The 20,771-nt window shown below is 42.3% G+C and overlaps 3 protein-coding genes across 4 annotated transcripts in view; all 3 read right to left on the minus strand.

Annotated features, from left to right (window-relative positions):
• The window catches only part of scube2 (signal peptide, CUB domain, EGF-like 2), a 31,659-nt gene extending 24,387 nt beyond the window's left edge, over positions 1-7,272 (minus strand). Inside the window, exons 1-6 of the mRNA XM_037695591.1 lie at positions 7,123-7,272; positions 6,711-6,827; positions 5,449-5,574; positions 3,871-4,005; positions 1,404-1,529; positions 1,194-1,310 (exon numbers count right to left, since the gene is read on the minus strand). Of these exons, the coding sequence (XP_037551519.1) occupies positions 1,194-1,310; positions 1,404-1,529; positions 3,871-4,005; positions 5,449-5,574; positions 6,711-6,827; positions 7,123-7,210 (709 nt within the window). The 5' untranslated portion in view covers positions 7,211-7,272. The remainder of the gene's footprint in view (positions 1-1,193; positions 1,311-1,403; positions 1,530-3,870; positions 4,006-5,448; positions 5,575-6,710; positions 6,828-7,122) is intronic.
• Positions 7,273-10,815: 3,543 nt separating this feature from the next.
• On the minus strand, positions 10,816-13,582 carry sinhcafl (SIN3-HDAC complex associated factor, like). The gene is made up of 6 exons (XM_037695597.1): positions 13,525-13,582; positions 12,494-12,656; positions 12,262-12,361; positions 12,068-12,182; positions 11,193-11,346; positions 10,816-11,120 (listed from the first exon to the last, which is right to left on the minus strand). Exons 2-6 carry the CDS (start codon positions 12,619-12,621, stop codon positions 10,946-10,948), a joined length of 672 nt encoding a protein of 223 aa, XP_037551525.1. The 5' UTR covers positions 12,622-12,656; positions 13,525-13,582; the 3' UTR covers positions 10,816-10,945.
• A 3,768-nt stretch (positions 13,583-17,350) lies between these two features.
• dennd5a (DENN/MADD domain containing 5A) overlaps positions 17,351-20,771 on the minus strand; it is a 37,651-nt gene continuing 34,230 nt past the window's right edge. For both annotated transcript variants that reach the window (XM_037689535.1, XM_037689527.1), the window contains 3 exons: positions 19,950-20,073; positions 18,931-19,099; positions 17,351-18,803 (listed from right to left, as the gene is read on the minus strand). In XM_037689535.1, coding sequence (XP_037545463.1) covers positions 18,620-18,803; positions 18,931-19,099; positions 19,950-20,073 — 477 coding nt within the window. In that variant the 3' untranslated portion in view covers positions 17,351-18,619. The remainder of the gene's footprint in view (positions 18,804-18,930; positions 19,100-19,949; positions 20,074-20,771) is intronic.

Below are 20,771 nucleotides of genomic sequence, written 5' to 3' on the forward strand. Positions count from 1 at the left end.
ACACACACACACACACACACACACACACACACACACACACACACACAACGTCTGACAGCTCATGATTCGTTCAGATATAATTCATTGTCAGTATTAAACAAATCCATTCAGAAATAAAATAACTTCAATATAAAAACACTGGAACAACATCCAGAGTTTTTTAATGTTTACAGAATTTTTTTAAAATGACAGCATTTTGAATAAAGCGCTTGTTTTTTTCTCTTCACTGAAGCTTTAAAATGTGGGAAACAATAATTATTACTATTAATAGCTTATTTACTCAAACGAGGCATGAACACATGAATAAGATGTGAAAAAACTGCACTTTAATGTAAGAAGCGTTCAGTTACGCTGTAATGTATAACCCCAAAATACTAAAAACAAACAAAAACAACTATTATAACTCTAATGGTTTTATTTATTACTATTATAATCATTAAAATAGGGTGAATAGGCATGACGATAACCTTCTTAAGAAGCTCAATTTAAAAACACGCGTCCAGGTTTCTTAATGAATTTATCTAAACAAATTTGTCTAAATAAATAAAAATAATAATAATAAAAATAAATAATCTTTTTTTAAGTTATTTTCTCGACCGTGTCAGTGTTTAAAGTTTTAAAACACAAACCTGGACTTAAAGACTTCTTCCTTTCTTTAAAGAGATAGTTCGGTCGTTTTAAAAGTCACGTTCTATCAGATAATTATCAAAACTTAACTGTTTCTTAAAAATGTCATTCTGGTGTGAAACGTTAAATTTCCACACTTTGATTGGCGCCATTAAATAAAGGTGGAACGAACGAATTAGTTTAGTTTTCTCGGGCCAACAACGTGCGCGCTGCCACGCCGATGGACGCGTGACGTCCTCTGCCTCAAAGAGACGGGAAATAAAACGAAACATTTTGAGTTACAAGAAAAGCTGCAGCAGCAAAAAGACAAAAATCTCTTTACGGCTGAGGGTTTATCTAAAGGCCTGCTCGACCGGAGCCATAAATTATAAACTAAAGCTCGACCGGAGCCATTTCACTCAGACCAACTTGCAGCTTTGTTCTCACCTGAAACCAGGAGTTCAAAAATCAGCGGCTTCATCAGATTATTTCCTGCTCGCAGAAAGGTTGAAAATGACCGTACGAGGACAAACGTCTCGCCGGACAACACCCTGCAGGACAAACGTCCCTGTTTCCAGTGTGCTTACCTACACATGCCTCCTTGTCGGGCTGCAGCGTGTACCTGACGTGACACCTGCATATGGGGCCGTCCTCCGTGTCCTCGCAGGTGTGCTGGCAGCCTCCGTTGCCGTGGTTACAGGTTACTGCCACGCAAACGACAGGCAAGGCAAGTGATCAGGGTGGGAACGTGTCAGAAAGCGTGCTGCGTCCCTTCAGCTTCACTCCAGCGCACTTACGAATGCAGTCCCTCTGGTTTCTGGCCAGTTCGAACCCTGGACGGCACTCACAGGCCACGCCCCCTTTGGGACTCTCCTTGCAGATGTGGGCGCAGCCGTGCTCCTTGTTCATACAGCTGAGGCCCTCTGGGACAGAAAGAGGCGCACAATGAAACTCCTGCGGTGACCGAGCAGCTCCACACAAAGGCACGCACACCGACAGATTAGAGCGGCGTCCTCAAAGAAAAGACACGGATTGTTCTCAGCCCAAAAACATCCAGCGGCCTCTTACTCAGGCAACTTTATACTATTCTGCAAGCAGAACCAAGTTTGCCTGAAAAGAAAACACCACAAACTGCCCCTCCGTCGACAACCCACTCGATCCTGCTTTGAGAGGAGGAGCAGCTTCTGCAGACGGGTCACAGCTGAGTGGTCCGGTCCGCAGGATTTACAAAGGCTGTCGAGACCCGATGGAGCGGAAAGGACTCGCATTTAGGGAGACGACGAAACAAAGACACTCCAGACTAATCTGTGACACCGAGCGCGCAGAGCCCAGAGCAGCACTTATGGACTTATTCTGGCCTGCAGGACACAGAGTCTTTTCCCACAGCACGGCGGGCCAGGTCGAGCCGGGACGGGCCGAGCCGAGCCGGACCTCACTCCACCGACACAATCTTATTTCTAGGTTCAAATATATTCTGAAATAATTGTGAAGGGTGCCGTTGGAGAAAATGTCCAAAATCTCAAAATAAGGTTGTAATAATGTAAATGCAGAATTTATGTTTTTGCTTTTAAAGCTGCAGCCAGTGACTCGTTAGGGTCACCACGGCGACCACGCACCTGTGTCTGTCACTCCCTGGAGTTAATGAGAGGCAGAGAAACACAAAGATGGAAACATAAGCAGTCGCTGTGCACGACAACATAAACCGTGTTCTTCAAACTGGCAGACGACTCCGATGGTCATACATGTGCATCTTCATGTTTATGAAGGTCATACATGTGCATCTTCATGTTTATGAAGGTCATACATGTGCATCGTCATGTTTATGAAGGTCACACATGTGGATCATCATGTTTATGAAGGTCATACATGTGGATGGTCATGTTTCTGAAGGTCATACATGTGGATCGTCATGTTTATGAACGTCATACATGTGGATCGTCAAGTTTCTGAAGGTCATACATGTGGATCGTCATGTTTCTGATGGTCATACATGTGGATCGTCATGTTTCTGATGGTCATACATGTGGATCGTCATGTTTATGAACGTCATACATGTGGATCGTCATGTTTATGAATGTCATACATGTAGATCGTCATGTTTCTGATGGTCATACATGTAGATCGTCATGTTTCTGATGGTCATACATGTGCATCTTCATGTTTATGAACGTCATACATGTGGATCGTCATGTTTATGATGGTCATACATGTAGATCGTCATGTTTCTGATGGTCATACATGTGCATCTTCATGTTTATGAATGTCATACATGTGGATCGTCCTGTTTATGAAGGTCATACATGTGGATCGTCATGTTTCTGATGGTCATACATGTGCATCTTCATGTTTCTGAAGGTCATACATGTGGATCGTCATGTTTCTGCAAGGTTTTATGCAGGACACGTTTTTAAAAAAAATCCAATTTTAAAGATAATATTTTGAGCTAAAAAAAAACTGACATTGGCAGCACGGTGGCTCAGTTGGTAGAGCTGCTGCCTCTCAGCAAGAAGGTTGCCGGTTCAAATACCGGCCAGGGGTCTTTCCGGGTGGAGTTTGCATGTTCTCTTCGTGCTGCGTGGGTTTTCTCCTCCCACAGTTAAAAACATGCATGTTAGGCTGATTGGTGACTCTAAATGTTCCTAGGTGAGAGAGAGAGAGAATGGTTGTTTGTCTCTTTTGTCTCTTGTGTCCCTGTGATGGACTGGAAACCTGTCCAGGTGTCCTCTCACACATTGACTGCTGGACATGGACACCAGTGACACCAGTGACCCCTGCGACCCGAAAAGGAATATGTGGTTAAAGATGATGGACAAAACTGAAGTCCATAAAATCTCGCAGTAAGAGACTCACCGGGTGAAAGAAGACGAACCACCTGTGTTTGAGAGTATAATTTATGTAAAAGGAGTAGTGGGAATAATAATTTTAGATCATTCAAATGTTACTTGAACTTCTGTAGAAAAATCTGTAAAATCCTAAAACTATAAAGCACTTTATACGAGTTGCTTCATCTGTTTGGTCAAAGTCCCAGCCATGATTTTGGTGCAGTTTCTGCTGATTTTTACCTGGATGATGTAAACACAGCTGATCTCAACCAAGCTGAACGTTTGGATGTCCAGTTTGAGCTGCGCGACAGAATGACGGACTAAGACTGCGTCAGTGCTCATGAATCAGCACCACGAATCTTTTCACAATACAAAGCAGGGCGGGGATGTAAACATTCACAAACACACGCTGGAACTGAAACCAGGAAGTTCAGACACTCACCCACGGAGCGGTGGATGCACGTGTGCTGGTTGTCGCTGAGGAAGAAGCCGTCTTTGCAGCGGCACTCGTAGCTGCCCACAGTGTTGACACAAGTGTGTTGGCACCCGCCGTTGTTGAGCTCGCACTCGTCCACATCTGCAGGACAGGACAGTGGGACGGTTTCTAAACACTTTAGAGAAAACTCTGGGACAAACAAACTTTTCAAGCGCATAAATGGAGCGCAGCTGCTTCGCTCTAAACACAGCGGCTGCAGAAGATGCTTTTTAGACGAGTCTGGGAAGCGTCAGCTCACACTAACATTCGTCCTTCAACGTCAGACGGGAGCAGAGGTGCAGTCTATGTGATACGCGGGTACACGGAGTACATCCACGTTAAAAGCTTGGGAATTTTAGCATACCCACTTAAAAGTGCCCAAAGACACGAGCCCACGTCACGTATTATTGGCACAGATGCATGACGTGCTCGTGTCATTGTCAACACATCTGGAACATTTTATACACATTGAGATGGTTCAACCTGTTTTTGTACAATTAATACTTCTGTACTTACTACTCGATACTTGAACATGGTTTTATAAATTATATTAGGCCTGTCACAATAACACATTTTGCTGGGCGATTAATTGTCTCAGAAATTATTGTGATAAACGATAATATTGTTTGAAACTGACAATAATTAGTAATTATTGTCAAATTTAAGCAGAAATGTTGGTTAAGTTGTTTGGAGTGTAGTACCTTTTGTCGACCACTGGATGGCAGTATAAGACCATTTGAACCGAACGATGGCTAATGAGGGAGCGAGCAGCGTGTCTCTTTAAGAAAAATGGGAGGGACATGGGCTGTCTCTCTGTCCTTATTTTCGGTTCTCAAAATGGCGGACGCTCGGTGTGGTTTGAGCTCTTTAGCATTTTTCACACAAAGTTTTTAATTTAAAATAAAAATCAGTGAACAAGTTCTCAGCTTCTTTTTGCAGAGAAAAACAACTTTTTATACAAAGACACGGGTTTCAACCGTGAGTTTTGGAGCTTCGACAAGACGGCGGTTTTTCCCCGAGGTCGGACTGTTAGCTTAGCTCGTAGCTTAGCTTCTCAGCCTAGCTGCTTTTAACGATCCAAAAACGAGCTTAAGGACGATTAAAATGGATTTTAAAGATAAAGGGAGTGGTCAGTGAAGAGCACCGGAGTCGAGTCTTTTTGTCATCCAGTGTCTTCAATAGAAAGAGAGAGACACGAAGATAAAGCTGATAAATGAAAATGAGGTCGATAATTTTCATTTATCGTGCGATTAATTGATTAATTGATTTATTGTTGATCGTGACAGGCCTAAATTCTATAACATGTTTTTAATACAAAGCCAACTGTTGTACAAAGTTTGTTGTACTATAAGCATCAGAGAAATTTAGAAATGTTCAATACGCTTAAAAATCAAACTAAATTGATGATTACATTGTACTAACTGGTGTACTTTGGTTTCTAAGCCCAGTATACCCACTACACAAATGTAGACTACACCAGTGGACGGGAGGATTCAAGTTGTCCGTCACTGAGCGGTCGTCTCTTAGGGGGAAGCTTGGTCTTACCCAGGCAGTTGTGTCCGTCGTGGGCCAAGTGGAATCCATCGTAGCAAGTGCAGCGATAGTTTCCAGGAATGTTGTTGCACTCGTGCACACAACCCCCGTTGTACTTCACGTCACATTCATCAACGTCTGACAAGTACACAGCACGCGAGGAAATAAGGTTTAGTCGTTGGAGAACAGGAAGAAGACAAGTGTGCTCATCTGGTTTACTTTGGAGGGTGAAACTAAAACTCAAGCACAGAACTGTGCAAAAGTTTCAAACCACTCCTAATTACATGAATGTTGATTCAGCATTTACATCATTGTTTACCTGCTTAAAGTGTATTATGTAACTACTTCAGCATACTTTAAACTATTTATTAAAGTATTAACGGAATGCTGAGCTACGGCTTTGACATTTGGTTTTTCTAAGTTTATATTTACCTTAATTTAAACATTTTTCCCTCATTTAAATGGAGAAAGACAAATTCTTGATGAACTCTCTTTGAAATCCACTTTATTTAATTTTTTGACGCTCTTGTCGGTTTTAACCTGAACTATAGATGTGACTTTACTCACTTTGGCTGCCGGTTTGCTAATTGTAGCTTTTGTTCTGCTTTAACTTTAACAGCTCAGCTGCAGAACTCAACATTCATGTATTCACTGAGAACGTTTTTATTCTAGTTTATGTATACTTTGATTTCAAACAGTCAGACTTTCTAGTGATATCTTAGAAAGTTTGTGATAAACATGTTTGGATTTTTCCTGCTTTTCACTCAGTTTTCTGACCTTGCATCTGAACATGACCATGTTGCAACAAAAAAAAAGAGAAAAGTGGACAAGTGAGGTGTCAGGTCTAAAAGGTTTTGTGCAGCAGATGAGCAGAATCTAAAACGTATGCTTTAAGAAATACATGACCTAATTAGATTTCCAGCTAGGAATCACACTGTTGGGGTCTAAAAAGACTCATTTCTATCAGTAAAACTGCTATTTTCAAACATTCAACTCAATAAATTGGAACAAAATGGCTCTTTGTGTACATAAAAAGCTAATCTAAAAACATCTGCCCACTAAGTTCAGGCGCCTTTAATGATTCATTAGTCAGAGCTGAGGGGATAAACAATTTAATTACACTTTCTTTGTGAAATCTATCAGGTATTTGGATTAAATGCTCTTCAAAAAGTCTGACGTCAGTAAAACAGTTGGTTCTGTGGAGGCACAAGAACCAACTTCTCTCTGACCCTTAGATCCGCTCTCACTCAGCTGGGTTGGAGAAGAGACTTTACCTTCGCAGTGGTTTCCATCTCCTTTAAAGCCTGCTTTGCACGTGCACTTGTAGGAGCTTGGGGTAGTCTGACAAAGAGCATCAATGTGACAGCCATCACTTCCCTCTGCGCACGGATCTGATAAAATCCACACCGGAGTTAGTCACTGAAAGAACACCAGTCAGCATCCAGAGAATAAATATATAACTAAATATCTAATAAGAGCTTCTCTGTTCTGACACAACGAACCATACAAACCACTAAAACACGTGTTGACACCAGTAAGACTTATTTGTCAAACGGTTCCATCACGTTATATGAACGATCAAAGCACGCTGTGACAAAAAGTGGGTGAAAAAGGAGCGCGCTCCGTAAAGCGGTGCGCTAAAAGGAAAACAAAACGCAAGCGCATGCACACGCACTACAGTCCCACCTCGAAGCTCTGGACGCGCGACGCTTTGGCGGCTGTTCAGCAGGAGCAAAACCAAACAAAAGTTCGTCGCTGGACCGACAGCTGCCATGGCTCCCGCCGTGGAGGTGTTCTCAGGAGGACGCGCGCGCACTGAGGCGCTGACGGAGCGTCCGCCTCGTTTTCATTCTCCGCTGTCAGTCCGCTTCACGCGACGCTTTCTGAAGAGAAACGAGCGCGTGGCTGAGAGAATGAGGGCGTGCGCGCGCGTACACACGACAGCGGGAGGAAAAGCGTCAAGGGACCGAAATCTAATAACCGGAAGTGATGAGATCGTGACTACAAAACATCCTTTTTTTTTTTTTTTTTTTTTTTTTTTTTGGTTCCAAGTGGCTTTTATTTTGAAATTCAAGCCCGGAAGTGTCAATGTAAAATTATCTGGAACCAATAAAACCTTAATTTTCTACAACAGGGCTTTGTGGCTTGTTTTATGCCGAGCTTCGAACATGTTTGTGAGATTGACTTCTGTTCATATCAACTCGGCTACTAGCGCATTAGCTAGCCAGTTCGCGGCAAGTGGTTGCTAGGCAACGCACGCTGCTCTCCTGACCCAATTAGTTAAACACACAAAGTGCGCCCTCTGTAGACCACACTGAGGCTTTGCAGCCGTCATTTGATTCAATTCAACGTTTTCTTTTAATTATAAACAACTATTACACTTTGCTGCAGTCTTGAAAAAGATAAACAACTAAACAAACACGTCAACACACCAAAGTTTATGATCAATAATCCAGGTACAAATCCAACAATGTTCAGTCAGGTCATCTGGATGGTTTGTTTTTCTTTTTTATAAACATGTCAACATTTTAAGGAAAGCCATCAATGACTTGTGACTTAAAAAGAAGTCAAAGTTATGAAAGCGTTAAATAAATGTTTTATGTAAGAAGTGTTTACCCTGAATGTTTTTATATGTTTACTGCATTAAAATGCAAACAGCTGAAACAAACAGCAACTTATGTGATTGATTGATTGATTGATTGATTGATGGGCGGCTCTCCCATTTTTGCTAAAGGTGATTGGGCCCTAGATCTGAAGAGACATGAGCGAAGTGAAGTTAATCAAAAAGGGCATGAACAGGCTAAATTTGTGTCAAACAACATGAAAACATTATGTAAACACATAAACACTTATTTACACATTAAAATTTAACACGCATTGATGCAATGACGATGCATAAAAAACATGTAAAGTACGTGTTGCTTACACAGTAATTTATGTTACGCATTTGGCACCAATGACTTCACCATTTTATCTACATAAAACAACTCCCAAATCATAATTTTGAGAAACTTTCTCCAAGTACCATTTTTAAAAATGACCCAATGTCTTAAATGTTATTTCATAGCAAATTATAATTATGAGATAGTATCTCAAAATATGACAAAGTAAGTCACAAACATGAGATACAAAGTCATAATTATAGAACAAGTCAAGAATATTAATACAAAGTCAAATTCTTAACCATTAGATCCTAATTATGAGCGACTATATCATAATTGTATGGCAGTACCTCATAATTATGGCTTAGTGCACATTAATTATGAAATTCTAGGTGACAATTTATGAAAAGTATTTAACAGTTATGAGATATTGTCTCCAAACTATGAGTTATGCTTTTAATTTAGCAAAAACAAAATATTTTCAGTGGTGGAAATAGGATCCCACACAAATCATGTTGAAATGTTTGACGTCTAAAATGTAACTGAAATTTAGTAAAGTGATCAATTCAGTTGATTCATAAAGCGCCAAGTCACAAGAGAAGTCGTCTCAGGGCACTGAACAGGAACATTCACATATAAAAATAATAATTGAAGTTTATCTGAGGAGCAGATGCTCGGAGTTCAACTCGTCTTGAGCAAGCATGAAGGCGACAGTGGAAAGGAAGAACTCCCTCAGAAGCAGACTCAGGACCATCTGCTTCGACCGGTGAAGACGTTCAAGAGCAGGTTTATTTTTGAGATTATATAACTTGGTCTTGATTTGTGTCAGGTGCACTTTGTTGATTAAAAAGGTACACGTGTCTTTCTCATGCCCACCATCACAGGAACAAATCAGACGCACATTTGTTCTTTAAATTTTTATTATACAGATCTACTTTGTGGTACAGTATATTTAAGGAAGCATACAAAAACATGATGTTCAAAGGAAGTGCACAAAATTAAAAAAAACGACTTTCTGAAAGGCTCAACACCAATTACCTCAAGATTTTAGTTAACAAGGTTGTGTAATAAATAAATATAAATTACAAACGAATCACAATGGAAAGGTCACGTATTCATTAAGGCACATCTTGCATCCCAAAATGTACCTCTCAAAAATAATATGGCAACTCCCCAAGGGTACAAAACAGCTTATTTTCCAGCTAAAAAAGGAAGCAGCAAGTCCTTTTTAATAAGAATCATTAAAAAATGTTCAGCATTCATCGACCCTGCCGCAGAACAGTTTACATATATTAAGCAAATTTACAGAACAACGTCTGTCAATTCATTTAGTTTGGTTACAAAATGTAAAAAAAAAAAAAGACTAAAAGTTAAAAAGCAACCGTTGTCACTGTAGTATCGACAGTTTTACACCATGGCAATAATTGTGCAATAAGAGCATTCGTTTTAGCATGGCATACAAAACATTTTGAGACAATGACTGATGATGTAACATTATTGCTGAAAAATGCTTTTTACAAACAATTTGGTTAAAAAGCTCCACCACTGCCCTCAAAGAGAAAGTGACAGAAAGCCCCGCAGCAATCCTCACATTCAAAACGTCTGCATAGTTTGAACTTCTGACAACTGCTTCTTTTGACAAACATTTACCTAAGAGCATTAAAATATGAGGGAATCATTAAAACACGAGTCAGATGTCGGGCTTCGTCGTTAACGCTGCACAGAGCAACAAGCCACGACGAGCGCTCTTACGCCTGAGAAAATGAAATGTGGTCAAACTGAATTAGCGTCATCATTTCAACCCGTCACCTGTAGTGGTTTGCTGCTGTTGTTGTTGTTTACAAAATGGAATATACCATGAGCCACAACGCCGTATTTACACACAAAAATTAAAAACCGTTTGCTTCAACACAGGAAGTGTTTCAGAGACTTACAAAGGGCATGAATAAAACTAAAATCACTCGTCCTGGGTGTACTGCGTGCACACTAACCACATGTCCACGTGCACAAACTGCTGAACCGATTTGACAAAGGAGTGTTTCCAACGCGTGGCAAGCTAAAGCTGTGTATCCTCACGGGATAACGTCTCATCTACATACGCATTAAAGCAAGACATTTACAGAAATGACACTTGCTAATTACTAAAAGCCATTTGTGTACTAAAAATAATAAACGTACACGCATCAAACACAGAGCAAACAGAAAAAAACCATTGCAGGAAGGTGCCGAAGAGCCACTTCAACACAAAGCTGGTATTTGAAAACGCTGGTGTCTATAATTATATACAGTTAGTTTCATAAAACTGAGCAGTCCTGATATGCAAAATAAGACAATATTTACAAAACCGATCATTTAATTAATTAGAAAAAAGCAAATCACAAAAGAAATTAACTTTAAACATTTGCGTTCTTCTCCTGTAAATAACACTAATGCCCCAAAGTTGTTGGTTTTTTTCGTCGTTTTTTTACTTCTTTATATAAAAAAAATAACTCGGCTCTATACAAAAGTTTAAAAATACCCACATCAAAAAGGAAAAGAAACGAGCTGATCTAAAAGGAGAACAGAAATGAGGTCTGCCACTGGAGACAAATCCAGGTGGGTGCCATGGAAGCCCCTACGGAGGGAATTCAACAAAACAATTCACCAGCGGTTGTGTCCTCTGGCAGCTGGGGGGGCGCGGACGCCTGTGTGGGTGTCAGAGTCTTCTGCTTCTTGGAGCTGCAGCAGGGCTTGAAGAGTCGAGGATCAATGATCACCTCTCCGAACCGACCTTTGTAGATTATCCCACAACAAACCTTTTGCCTAAAATAAATAATAATAAGATGTAATTAAAAAAAACATTACAATAAAATCATCTAATTTTCTCTCTCTTGCCTTTTCCAGTAGGAACGATCCAAGAAAGAGAAGATGGACGGCGCCGAGCGTCTTTGTTTGGACTCGACGTCCGAGCCGTCGTCCGACTGGTTGCTGTAACTGGGAGACTGAGCAGGAGACGTGCTGGAGGTCGTGCTGTGAGCGTCTGAATCTGCTTCAAAAACAAGATAAACACAGGTCAGATCCAGGTCAGCCCGGACGTAGGCACATACCGTGCACAAGACCTTCTTCAGTCACCTCGTCACAGAAACACACATTACATAAACTAAATTAATTATAACTAATATTCTAGAGAAATGCTTCACGATGACCAGTATACTGAGAGTGTAATGTGCCTCCTGCAACAAGCCAACAGTCTTTAACCGAACCATTATTATTCCATGTTACCACACAAAACAATTGCTCCTGCCGTATTTTCTTTTCTGTACTTTTATGATTAGTTTCTATTTTTATGCAGCTATAACAACCATATTTCCCCTCTTGGATTAATAATAATATATATATAAAAAAAAAAAAAAAAAAATCACCTTTTTTTTTAAACCATGCTATTTTGTTGTCTTATATTAAATTATTGGAGTACCAGTACTTTAAAAGTAAGAAAAAATAATTTATTTAAAATAAAACAACAAAAATAATGGCAACAGTACCCAAAGAGCCACAAGGTGATGCCACTTTTTTTTTGTTAAACACGTCAGTTTGTTCAGAAAAAAAAATTAAGCACAACCCAAGATTATTGCAAACGTTTATATTAATCTATCAATTTGTGATCTCAGATATATATTTTTTTTACACATTAAATAAAATGGTCCGCAATTTTCTTAAACCGTTCCTTAAAATTCAAAACGTGGCATGAAAACGTTTTTAAGACTGCTTACTTTGTCTTTTGAACTTGTGAAGCTTCTTTAGTTTGCTTTTCCTCTTCCCGTCACCGTTTTTGATCTTCTTCGGTTTCGTCACCTTAAAACCCGGACCGGCTCTGGCATCCACCACCTGACGGGCAAATCACGCCAGAGTCAAATACGGAGCCGACACGACATCATTAGGTGCACCAAAGGCACACGTCACTTACATGATTCCAGTTCTTCTTGGAGCCGTGCGGCAGCTTCTTCCACCTCTTCACCAGCAACACGCACGCATTGCAAATGTCTCCAACACGATCCTCAGAGAGCCTTAACAAATCAACCGGGAAGTCATTTTAGCTCGACACCCTGACGCTAAAATCAAAAACCAATCCACACACAAGCGTTTACACGCTCGGCGACAACAGGAATCAAGAAAACGCCTTATTATTTTAAATTTACCCAAAGCACAGCCTGAACGTCTCCTCGTATCTGCTGCTGTCTGTGAAGCGGGAGCTGGAGGACTTGGTCTTGCAGATGCAACAGCCGTCGTTACTTCTGTAGATCTTTGACTTATGGAAGCCAAACATGTTCCTCTGCACTGGTTGGCCTCAGGCGCATAAAACTGAAACAAAAAACACACAATCTGTGCAATCCTGCCTGTGAGCATGTGTCAGAGCACAATGAGGCGTCTGCAGGGAGGGGGCGGGTCCTGCAGGCAGGGGGCGGGTCCTGCAGCACAAACATTTAACCCACAATTACAACAAATACAACAAACACAACGCGTCCAGTTGTTCAAGTCTGACACCAGGGAAGTTCCCAAAAACAAGCCTTTTGGTTCCGGTTCGGTGTTGATAAAGAGCTCCAACTTTAAATTGGAGCGTGTTGTGAACAACGGCGGGACGTTACGCCCACAGCGCAGTTCGATTATCAGCCTTTATGTGCGCCTCATCCACGCCAGCACGCTCACCGTCATTTGAATACGCAAACACACTCCGAGATGATCGTTACTGGATCAAAGGGTGGATCTGGGTCGGAGTGAAAGGTCCGGAACAAAAAGCTGCGCTCTCTCAAGTCGAGAAACAAAAAGCTACCGAGCGATTCACGGAGTCAGCGCCGTCTGGAACGCAACATCTCTCCAACTGGGCGCGAGACACACTTAGTGCACGTTGTGTGATTTATAAAAGAACACGGAGTCGAAAAGACGCGATGTTTCCCTTTAATTTCAAACTTTTGCTCGCGAGTGCGCCAAATACGGCTCATTGTTGTTAGCCGTTAGCATGAATGCTAACAGCACCACGCCACGCTCTCGCTCACTTCCACGTTATTCCATTGTCGACACGCGAGTCTTTGCACATTTCGCTCACAACAGCAAAAAAACGGACACGTCAAGTTACGAACTCGTCACATTATGACCCGTCTCGTTACACGGAACAAGTCTACAAGAGATTATAAACGTGTTTTGTGTGTTAAAGAAATAACATTGTACTTACTGAACAAAAACTTTGAATCTTCGCCGTCTTCTTTTCACACAGTGCGCATGCTCATACTACTGCTGATGCATACAGCTGGTCATTAAAATGAAATTAGCATAAAACGCTGGGATGAAAGGGTACAATGCCCAAATAAGGAGTGCAGCGTTTGGGTTTGAACCTGGAACCAACCAATCAACGCTGTCCTCGCGTACTTCTTGGGAGGACATGAATGATGGGAGGCGTAGTAATGAACGAGCGGGAAACCGCGGTAAAGTATGTTGTTAACGGGCTATCATGAACTCAAAATCCCAGAAGCCACCTCGAACAAAGGCTTTAAAGAAAAACAGCTACATGACATGGCGCGAACGAGTTTGTTTACGTTTTAACATGAGAAAACGTACATTAAATATTAATGACCAAATATCGTTTTGCATTGTGAAAATTTCCACCTTAATTTTTATACTGTTTTTGTGCGTTTTTTTTTTTTTAGCACATTAAGTACAATTTAATTACCTGTGTAAACATGGGCAAAAAAACCCAAAATTTAAATAGGTTCCAATAGATGGACGGAATGTGACTAAATGAAATAAATACATAATAATGAAATGCATCGTTTAATGCCTGTCGGGGCGGCAACCCTCGAACCCGATGGTGGACACCGTCGGTGAGGGATGCTGTCAGGCTGAAGAAGGAGTCCTATCGGGCCTTTTTGGCCTGTGGGACCCCGGAAGCAGCTGATGGGTACCGGCAGTCCAAGCGACATGCGGCTCGGGTGGTTGCTGAGGCAAAAACTCGGGCATGGGAGGAGTTCGGAGAGGCCATGGAGAACGACTTCCGCATGGCTTCGAGACGTTTCTGGTCCACCATCCGGCGTCTCAGGGGGGGGAAGCGGTATGCCACCAACACTGTTTATAGTGGGAGTGGTTTGCTGCTGACCTCAACTCGGGATGTTGTGGGTCGGTGGGCGGAATACTTTGAAGACCTCCTCAATCCCACCGGCACGTCTTCCACTGAGGAAGCGGAGCCTGGGGACTCTGGGTCGGGCCCTCCAATCTCTGGTGCTGAGGTCACCGAGGTGGTTAAAAAGCTCCTCGGTGGCAGGGCCCCGGGGGTGGATGAGATCCGCCCAGAGTTCCTTAAGGCTCTGGATGTTGTAGGGTTGTGTTGGCTTACGCGACTCTGCAATGTTGCGTGGACATCGGGGGAAGTTCCCCTGGATTGGCAGACCGGGGTGGTGGTCCCCCTATTCAAAAAGGGGGACCGTAGAGTGTGTTCCAACTACAGGGGAATCACGCTCTTAAGCCTCCCTGGTAAGGTCTATTCGGGGGTTCTGGAGAGGAGGGTCCGTCGGATAGTCGAACCTCGGATGCAGGAGGAACAGTGCGGTTTTCGTCCTGGCCGTGGAACACTGGACCAGCTCTACACTCTCAGCAGGGTCCTGGAGGGTGCGTGGGAGTTTGCCCAACCAGTCTACATGTGCTTTGTGGACTTGGAGAAGGCTTTCGACCGCGTCCCTCGGGGGGCCCTGTGGGGGGTACTCTGGGAGTATGGGGTACCAGGCCCTTTGATACGGGCTGTTAGGTCCCTGTATGACCGGTGTCAGAGCCTGGTCCGCATCGCCGGCAGTAAGTCGGGCTTGTTCCCGGTGAGAGTTGGACTCCGCCAAGGTTGCCCTTTGTCACCGATTCTGTTCATAACTTTTATGGACAGAATTTCTAGGCGCAGCCAAGGTGTTGAGGGGATCCGTTTTGGTGGCCTCAGAATTGCGTCTCTGCTTTTTGCAGATGATGTGGTCTTATTGGCTTCATCAGATCGTGATCTACAGCTTTCACTGGAGCGGTTCGCAGCCGAATGCGATGCGGCCGGGATGAAGATCAGTTCCTCCAAATCCGAGACCATGGTCTTGAGCCGGAAAAGGGTAGAGTGCCCTCTCTGGGTCAGGGAGGAGGTCCTACCCCAAGTGGAGGAGTTCAAGTATCTTGGGGTCTTGTTCACGAATGAGGGAAAAATGGAGCGTGAGATCGATAGGCGGATAGGTGCAGCGTCTGCAGTGAAGCGGGCGCTGTACAGGTCTGTCGTGGTGAAGAGAGAGCTGAGTCAAAAGGCGAAGCTCTCAATTTACCGATCGATCTACGTTCCCACCCTCATCTATGGTCACGAGCTTTGGGTTGTGACCGAAAGAATGAGATCTCGGATACAAGCGGCCGAAATGAGTTTTCTCCGCAGGGTGTCTGGGCTCTCCCTTAGAGATAGGGTGAGAAGCTCGATCATCCGGGAGGGACTCGGAGTAGAGCCGCTGCTTCTCCACATCGAGAGGAGCCAGTTGAGGTGGCTTGGGCATCTGTTTAGGATGCCTTCTGGACGCCTCCCTGGTGAGGTGTTCCGGACACGTCCCACCGGAAGGAGGCCCAGGGGAAGACCCAGGACACGCTGGAGGGACTACGTTTCTCGGCTGGCCTGGGAACGCCTTGGGATTCCCCCGGAAGAGCTGGCCCAAGTGGCTGGGGAGAGGGAAGTCTGGGCCTCCCTACTTAGGCTGCTACCCCCGCGACCCGACCTCGGATAAGCGGAAGAAAATGGATGGATGGATGGCATCGTTTAAATATTCAATGCATCATTAAACACACAATTAATTATACAATTAAATTATTAAATACTCAATTAAATGATTTATTTGTTACACTCCACCCTTGTGTCACCATGAAATAATGTCAGTCGCACTCGTCAAACTCAGTGGGCGGGACTAATGCTGATCACGTGAAATCCATTGCTTTGGTCTGAACTCAGTTCATACATGGAAGCTCCCTCCATGCAGCTCCACAAGCGCGTCTTCTTCTTTACCTTCATGGTATGACAAAAGGTTTCATTTAAATACACGTAAACACAATTACCGCTTCCTAAAGTTTCGGAATATATTTTCTTGCTTTGTGAAGCACTCCATTAGAGATTCCAGACTCTACTTCCTCCGGCGGCTGAGACGAGCTGGTCTGGAAGCTCAGTCCTCACCTCCTTCTACAGGTGTGCAGTGGAGAGCATCCTGTGCTCCAGCATCAACGTGTGGCATGGAGGCTGCACAGCTGCAGAAAGAAAAGCTTTGCAGAGAGTGGTGAAGGCTGCACAGAAGATGTTGGAGTCAGCCTCCCCACCATCACAGACATCTACACCTCCAGATGCAGGAAGAGGGCCACCTGCATCATGAAGGACCACACTCACCCAGCACACACACTCTTCAATGTTTCAATGTTGTGTTCAAGCGTTAGTTCATATCTTAGATGTTATTGTTTTTCTTTTGCATTTTATTGTTGGATGTAACTGGGACCCTGTGTACATAATTTCACTCCACCACATGTACCACATGAGGTGGAAATGACAATAAAGAATCTGACTCTGATTATCTGCAGTCGATTTGGCTTGCTGTGAGGAACAGCCAATCAGGCGTCAGGATCTGTTCACGAGCCGCAATAGTCCCGCCCACTGAGTTTGACGAGCGAGACTGACAGTTACCACAATTTCATGGTGTCCACTGGAGGACGGAAGGTGACAAAATTAAATAAACCATGAAATAAATAATTTAAAAGGTACATTACATTATTTAATTGTGTATTTTATAATTAAATTATACATTTAATTGTTGTTTGTATTATGTATTTGTTTCATTTTGTCACAATCCATCCTCCATAACAAATTTAATTTGAATTTAATATGCATGTATTATTTAAATTTTACAAAATTAATCCCAACTCGTTCCTCTAAAATAGGTATTCACTTGTCTTTTTACAACGAAGAACTTTAGTTTCTGTCCACAGAAATATTCATCAGATAATAAACACACACTGCTCAACTCTATAAGTCCACTGTAATGCATTACAGATCCTTTATTCTTATATTTTTACACTGTACACTGTTTGCTCACTTGGTAAACACTAAATTACACACTTATATTGATAAATGTACACCTGTATTGAAAAAAAACCAGATATTTCCCAAGATGCTTGTGTGGATCATACAACAACAGTTATTAACAACAACAGTTATTCCAGATGTTGTTGGCACGGAAAAGAAGTTCATCACATATCAAATCTCTTATTTTCCACAGCAAAGTTTTGAGAAAAGCCCAGTAGAATCTCAATTTTCTCTTGTGGATATTGCATAGCAAGAAACCATGATGACAAAATCATAAAATCCGGGGGGTAAGCAGTCCCTCAATTGTTAATCTGGAAGTCAGAATTCGACACGGTCCACTCAGGTCACCACAATATTTTCAGTTCAAAGACAAAGTACATGTAGTGTAAGGGCTGCAAAAATAGTAAGAGGAACAAGCTGGTTGGAGGTATTTACACTGAAGGCTAAAACTGTGATCCACTTTGTGAAGGAAGTTGGGTCAAGCATGTCGGAGTGCTTGTGTCTGAAACACGAGACTATTTTTCCTGAATCCAACCGTCGCTGAGTGCAGGCTTGGATCACACAGTCCTGTCATGTGATGACCTTTTCTTCTGCTGAAGGTATTCCATGTAAGAGCATACATGTATGCTTTCAAGGGAAAAGGCTCAAACAGCCTTTTTTATCCTCACTTGGGCAATTTGGCTCCCGTTCAACAAGCCTCCCTGCCATGCACATACTTATAAAGCATACTTCTACATCGTTTGCTTTTAGGCTCCGTATTATGACACTGAAATCGACGTTAACAGAGCAAGCAACTTCACTAATTTAACAAAATAATACTGTTTTATCTGAAAATATATTAACAGTTTTAATCCTCGCTTTCCCTTAAATATAACCGTTGTCATCAGCTCATCATGACAATGAAAATATTTAGCTTTAAGTAAAACATTGTAGCACAAGGTCGTCAGTAATGTGAAAACCATAGTTCATAATAGAAAACTTATTCTCCACGTCTAATGGCATCATCCAAGGATAAAAATAAGTCTTGAAAAGGCTCATTGCACTTCTTGTATATGGCGAAAACGACAGTAGCTTTAATATAAGCCAGAAAAATGTTTTGTTTTTTAACCCCACCCAAGTCTGTTCCTGCATATAAAAGGTTAAGTTGTTCTTTTTAGTGGTCCTTGGTGATCTGCCCGTTCAGGTGCGAGTGGTGGAAAAGGGTTTGGTTTTAGATGCCAACACCTTTGATGAGCGACGCCTCCAGTGTGATGTTGAACTCCTGCAGAGTCTGTAGTACTCTGATCAGAGAGTTGACCAGAGAGCGGTCCTTAACCAGTGCAGTGTCCTCGTACATCTGAGAGGTGATCGGACAGTCTGCGAGCAGAGCAATCCAGTGATGCAGCAGATGGTCCCTGGCGGAGGAAGACAAACCACAGAGGAAAAAAAAAGAAGCACATTCAGCTCATCCCTGAAGTAAAAGACAGTTTCTGCTATAAAACATGTAAAATTAATGAGCACGATAACTGAATGTCTGCGTACCTTGCACCGAGACAGACGAGCACCTGAAACTTCCCGTCTTTGCCGATGTTTCTGGACGTGTTGTTGATGGCCCGCATGAAGCGGCAAAAGTGGCGCACTCTGGTTTGCCAGTTTTCATCTGGAGCCACCTCCCGCTGCTCAGCGCCCTCAAAGTAAACTTGTGCCTTTTCTGTTAAAGGGTAAAATGATCACAACGATGCTTTGTTATAACACAATTCCATTAAATATCTAATTCACATAGTAACACCAGTTAAGTTTGAGAAGTGTCCTCTAATCTTTGTATTATTTCACAAAAGTCTTAAAAAAAAAACTGTCCAACTATTTAGTGTTTGTTTGGAAGCTTTAAATCTGTTCTAATGCCCTTTTTTTAAATAATACTGTTTATCTGTTTAGCTTGTAACAATATATAACAAACAAAAACAAAGAGAAAAGCAAATATTTTCTGCAAAACACAAAAATGAACTGTGAAATGCTCACACAGCTTCTCAGCAGGCGGAGTGCTCGTGTGAAAAAATGACTTGATATCAAAAATATCAAATAAATGGACAAATGGCTTGCCATACCCCTTTTGAATGCACTGATTATACGATGTCACTGCTTTCCACAGCTTCTTTAGTCTTTCAGTGTCGTCTGTGATCATTAAAGCATCTTTTTAAGCCTCCGTGTTCGTCTGAACCAGTCATTCACGCTTTGCTTGCTGTTTGTTTGTAAAGTATCTTCCTCTGCTTCTGTGGTTAAATAAAATGTGCAACCTGTTGTACATGGAAGTGTTAAATTTCCTGTGATCATCGTATTTTTCATCTAGTTCCCTTGTACCCCTCACTTATCTGTACTGAACTGTCATGGAATGAATACATGTAGGATGATACAATTATTTTTTTTACTGTATATATTTTAAAACTGTACAAACGGTTTAACGTTCTTAAAATGTGTTTGGTCTCGTATTTCTGCACTCCAGGGGCCATCCGTTAACCTCTCAAGTCTGCAGTTTGTTGGTCTGTGAGAGGTGGTGCCTTTACCCAAGAAGTCCCAGATGAAGACGTTCTTGAAGAGCCGAGGCGACTTAAAACCGTGCTGGAAAACTTGCTCCAGAGCCCAGACGAGGCCGTACTCCCCGCACAGGAGGAGGGTCAGACTGCCTCGCTGTGGAGAGAAGTGCAGAGTTAGAGAGGATTCGAAGTGAACGAAAAGCTTCCGACTCAGGCAGTTATTTTCATTTGCTTTAACTCGATCGTAATAGCTGCTCAAGTTTAATAGTCTCAATAAGATCTTAAACCAAATGGAAATATTCTGGAAGGTGTAGACTGAAGGTGTACTCGTTGGCTACAGTTAAACTGAGGATAAAAACTAAACAAATCTTTGGTATATTTGGTTTGATATCAGATTAAAATGGAAAATTACTACACATGAGTATACAATCTACAGCAGTCCCTCGCTACTTCGCGATTCGTTTATCGTGGACGCGTTCTATTGCGGGTTTTCAAAATAAGAGTGGACATGACTCGCGATTGGCTGATTGATGGATGAGCCGCACGATCGGCATGAAATTTAAAATAAATTATTTTAAATTATTTAGCACCTGCTGCACATTTGCGCAGCCCACACTGCAGGATAAACTTCCTGCTGCAGCTGATCAGCTGATCACCATGCAGTGTGGAGAAGTGGGCGTGGCCAAGAGCGCTTGCAGGTGACAAAGAGCAGAGGAGGCAGGGAGCTGAAATCATGACATTCTGTCTCTTTTAGAGCGTTTAGAGTTTAGAAACATTGTTTAGAAAATTGCAAGAGTGTGGGAAGGGTTTAAAACACCTTTATATAAATAAATATATATATTTATTCCCCCT

This window comes from Nematolebias whitei, chromosome 2 (assembly GCF_014905685.2).
Source record: "Nematolebias whitei isolate Nwh7 chromosome 2, NemWhi1, whole genome shotgun sequence".
Classification (NCBI taxonomy): Eukaryota; Metazoa; Chordata; class Actinopteri; order Cyprinodontiformes; family Rivulidae; genus Nematolebias; species Nematolebias whitei.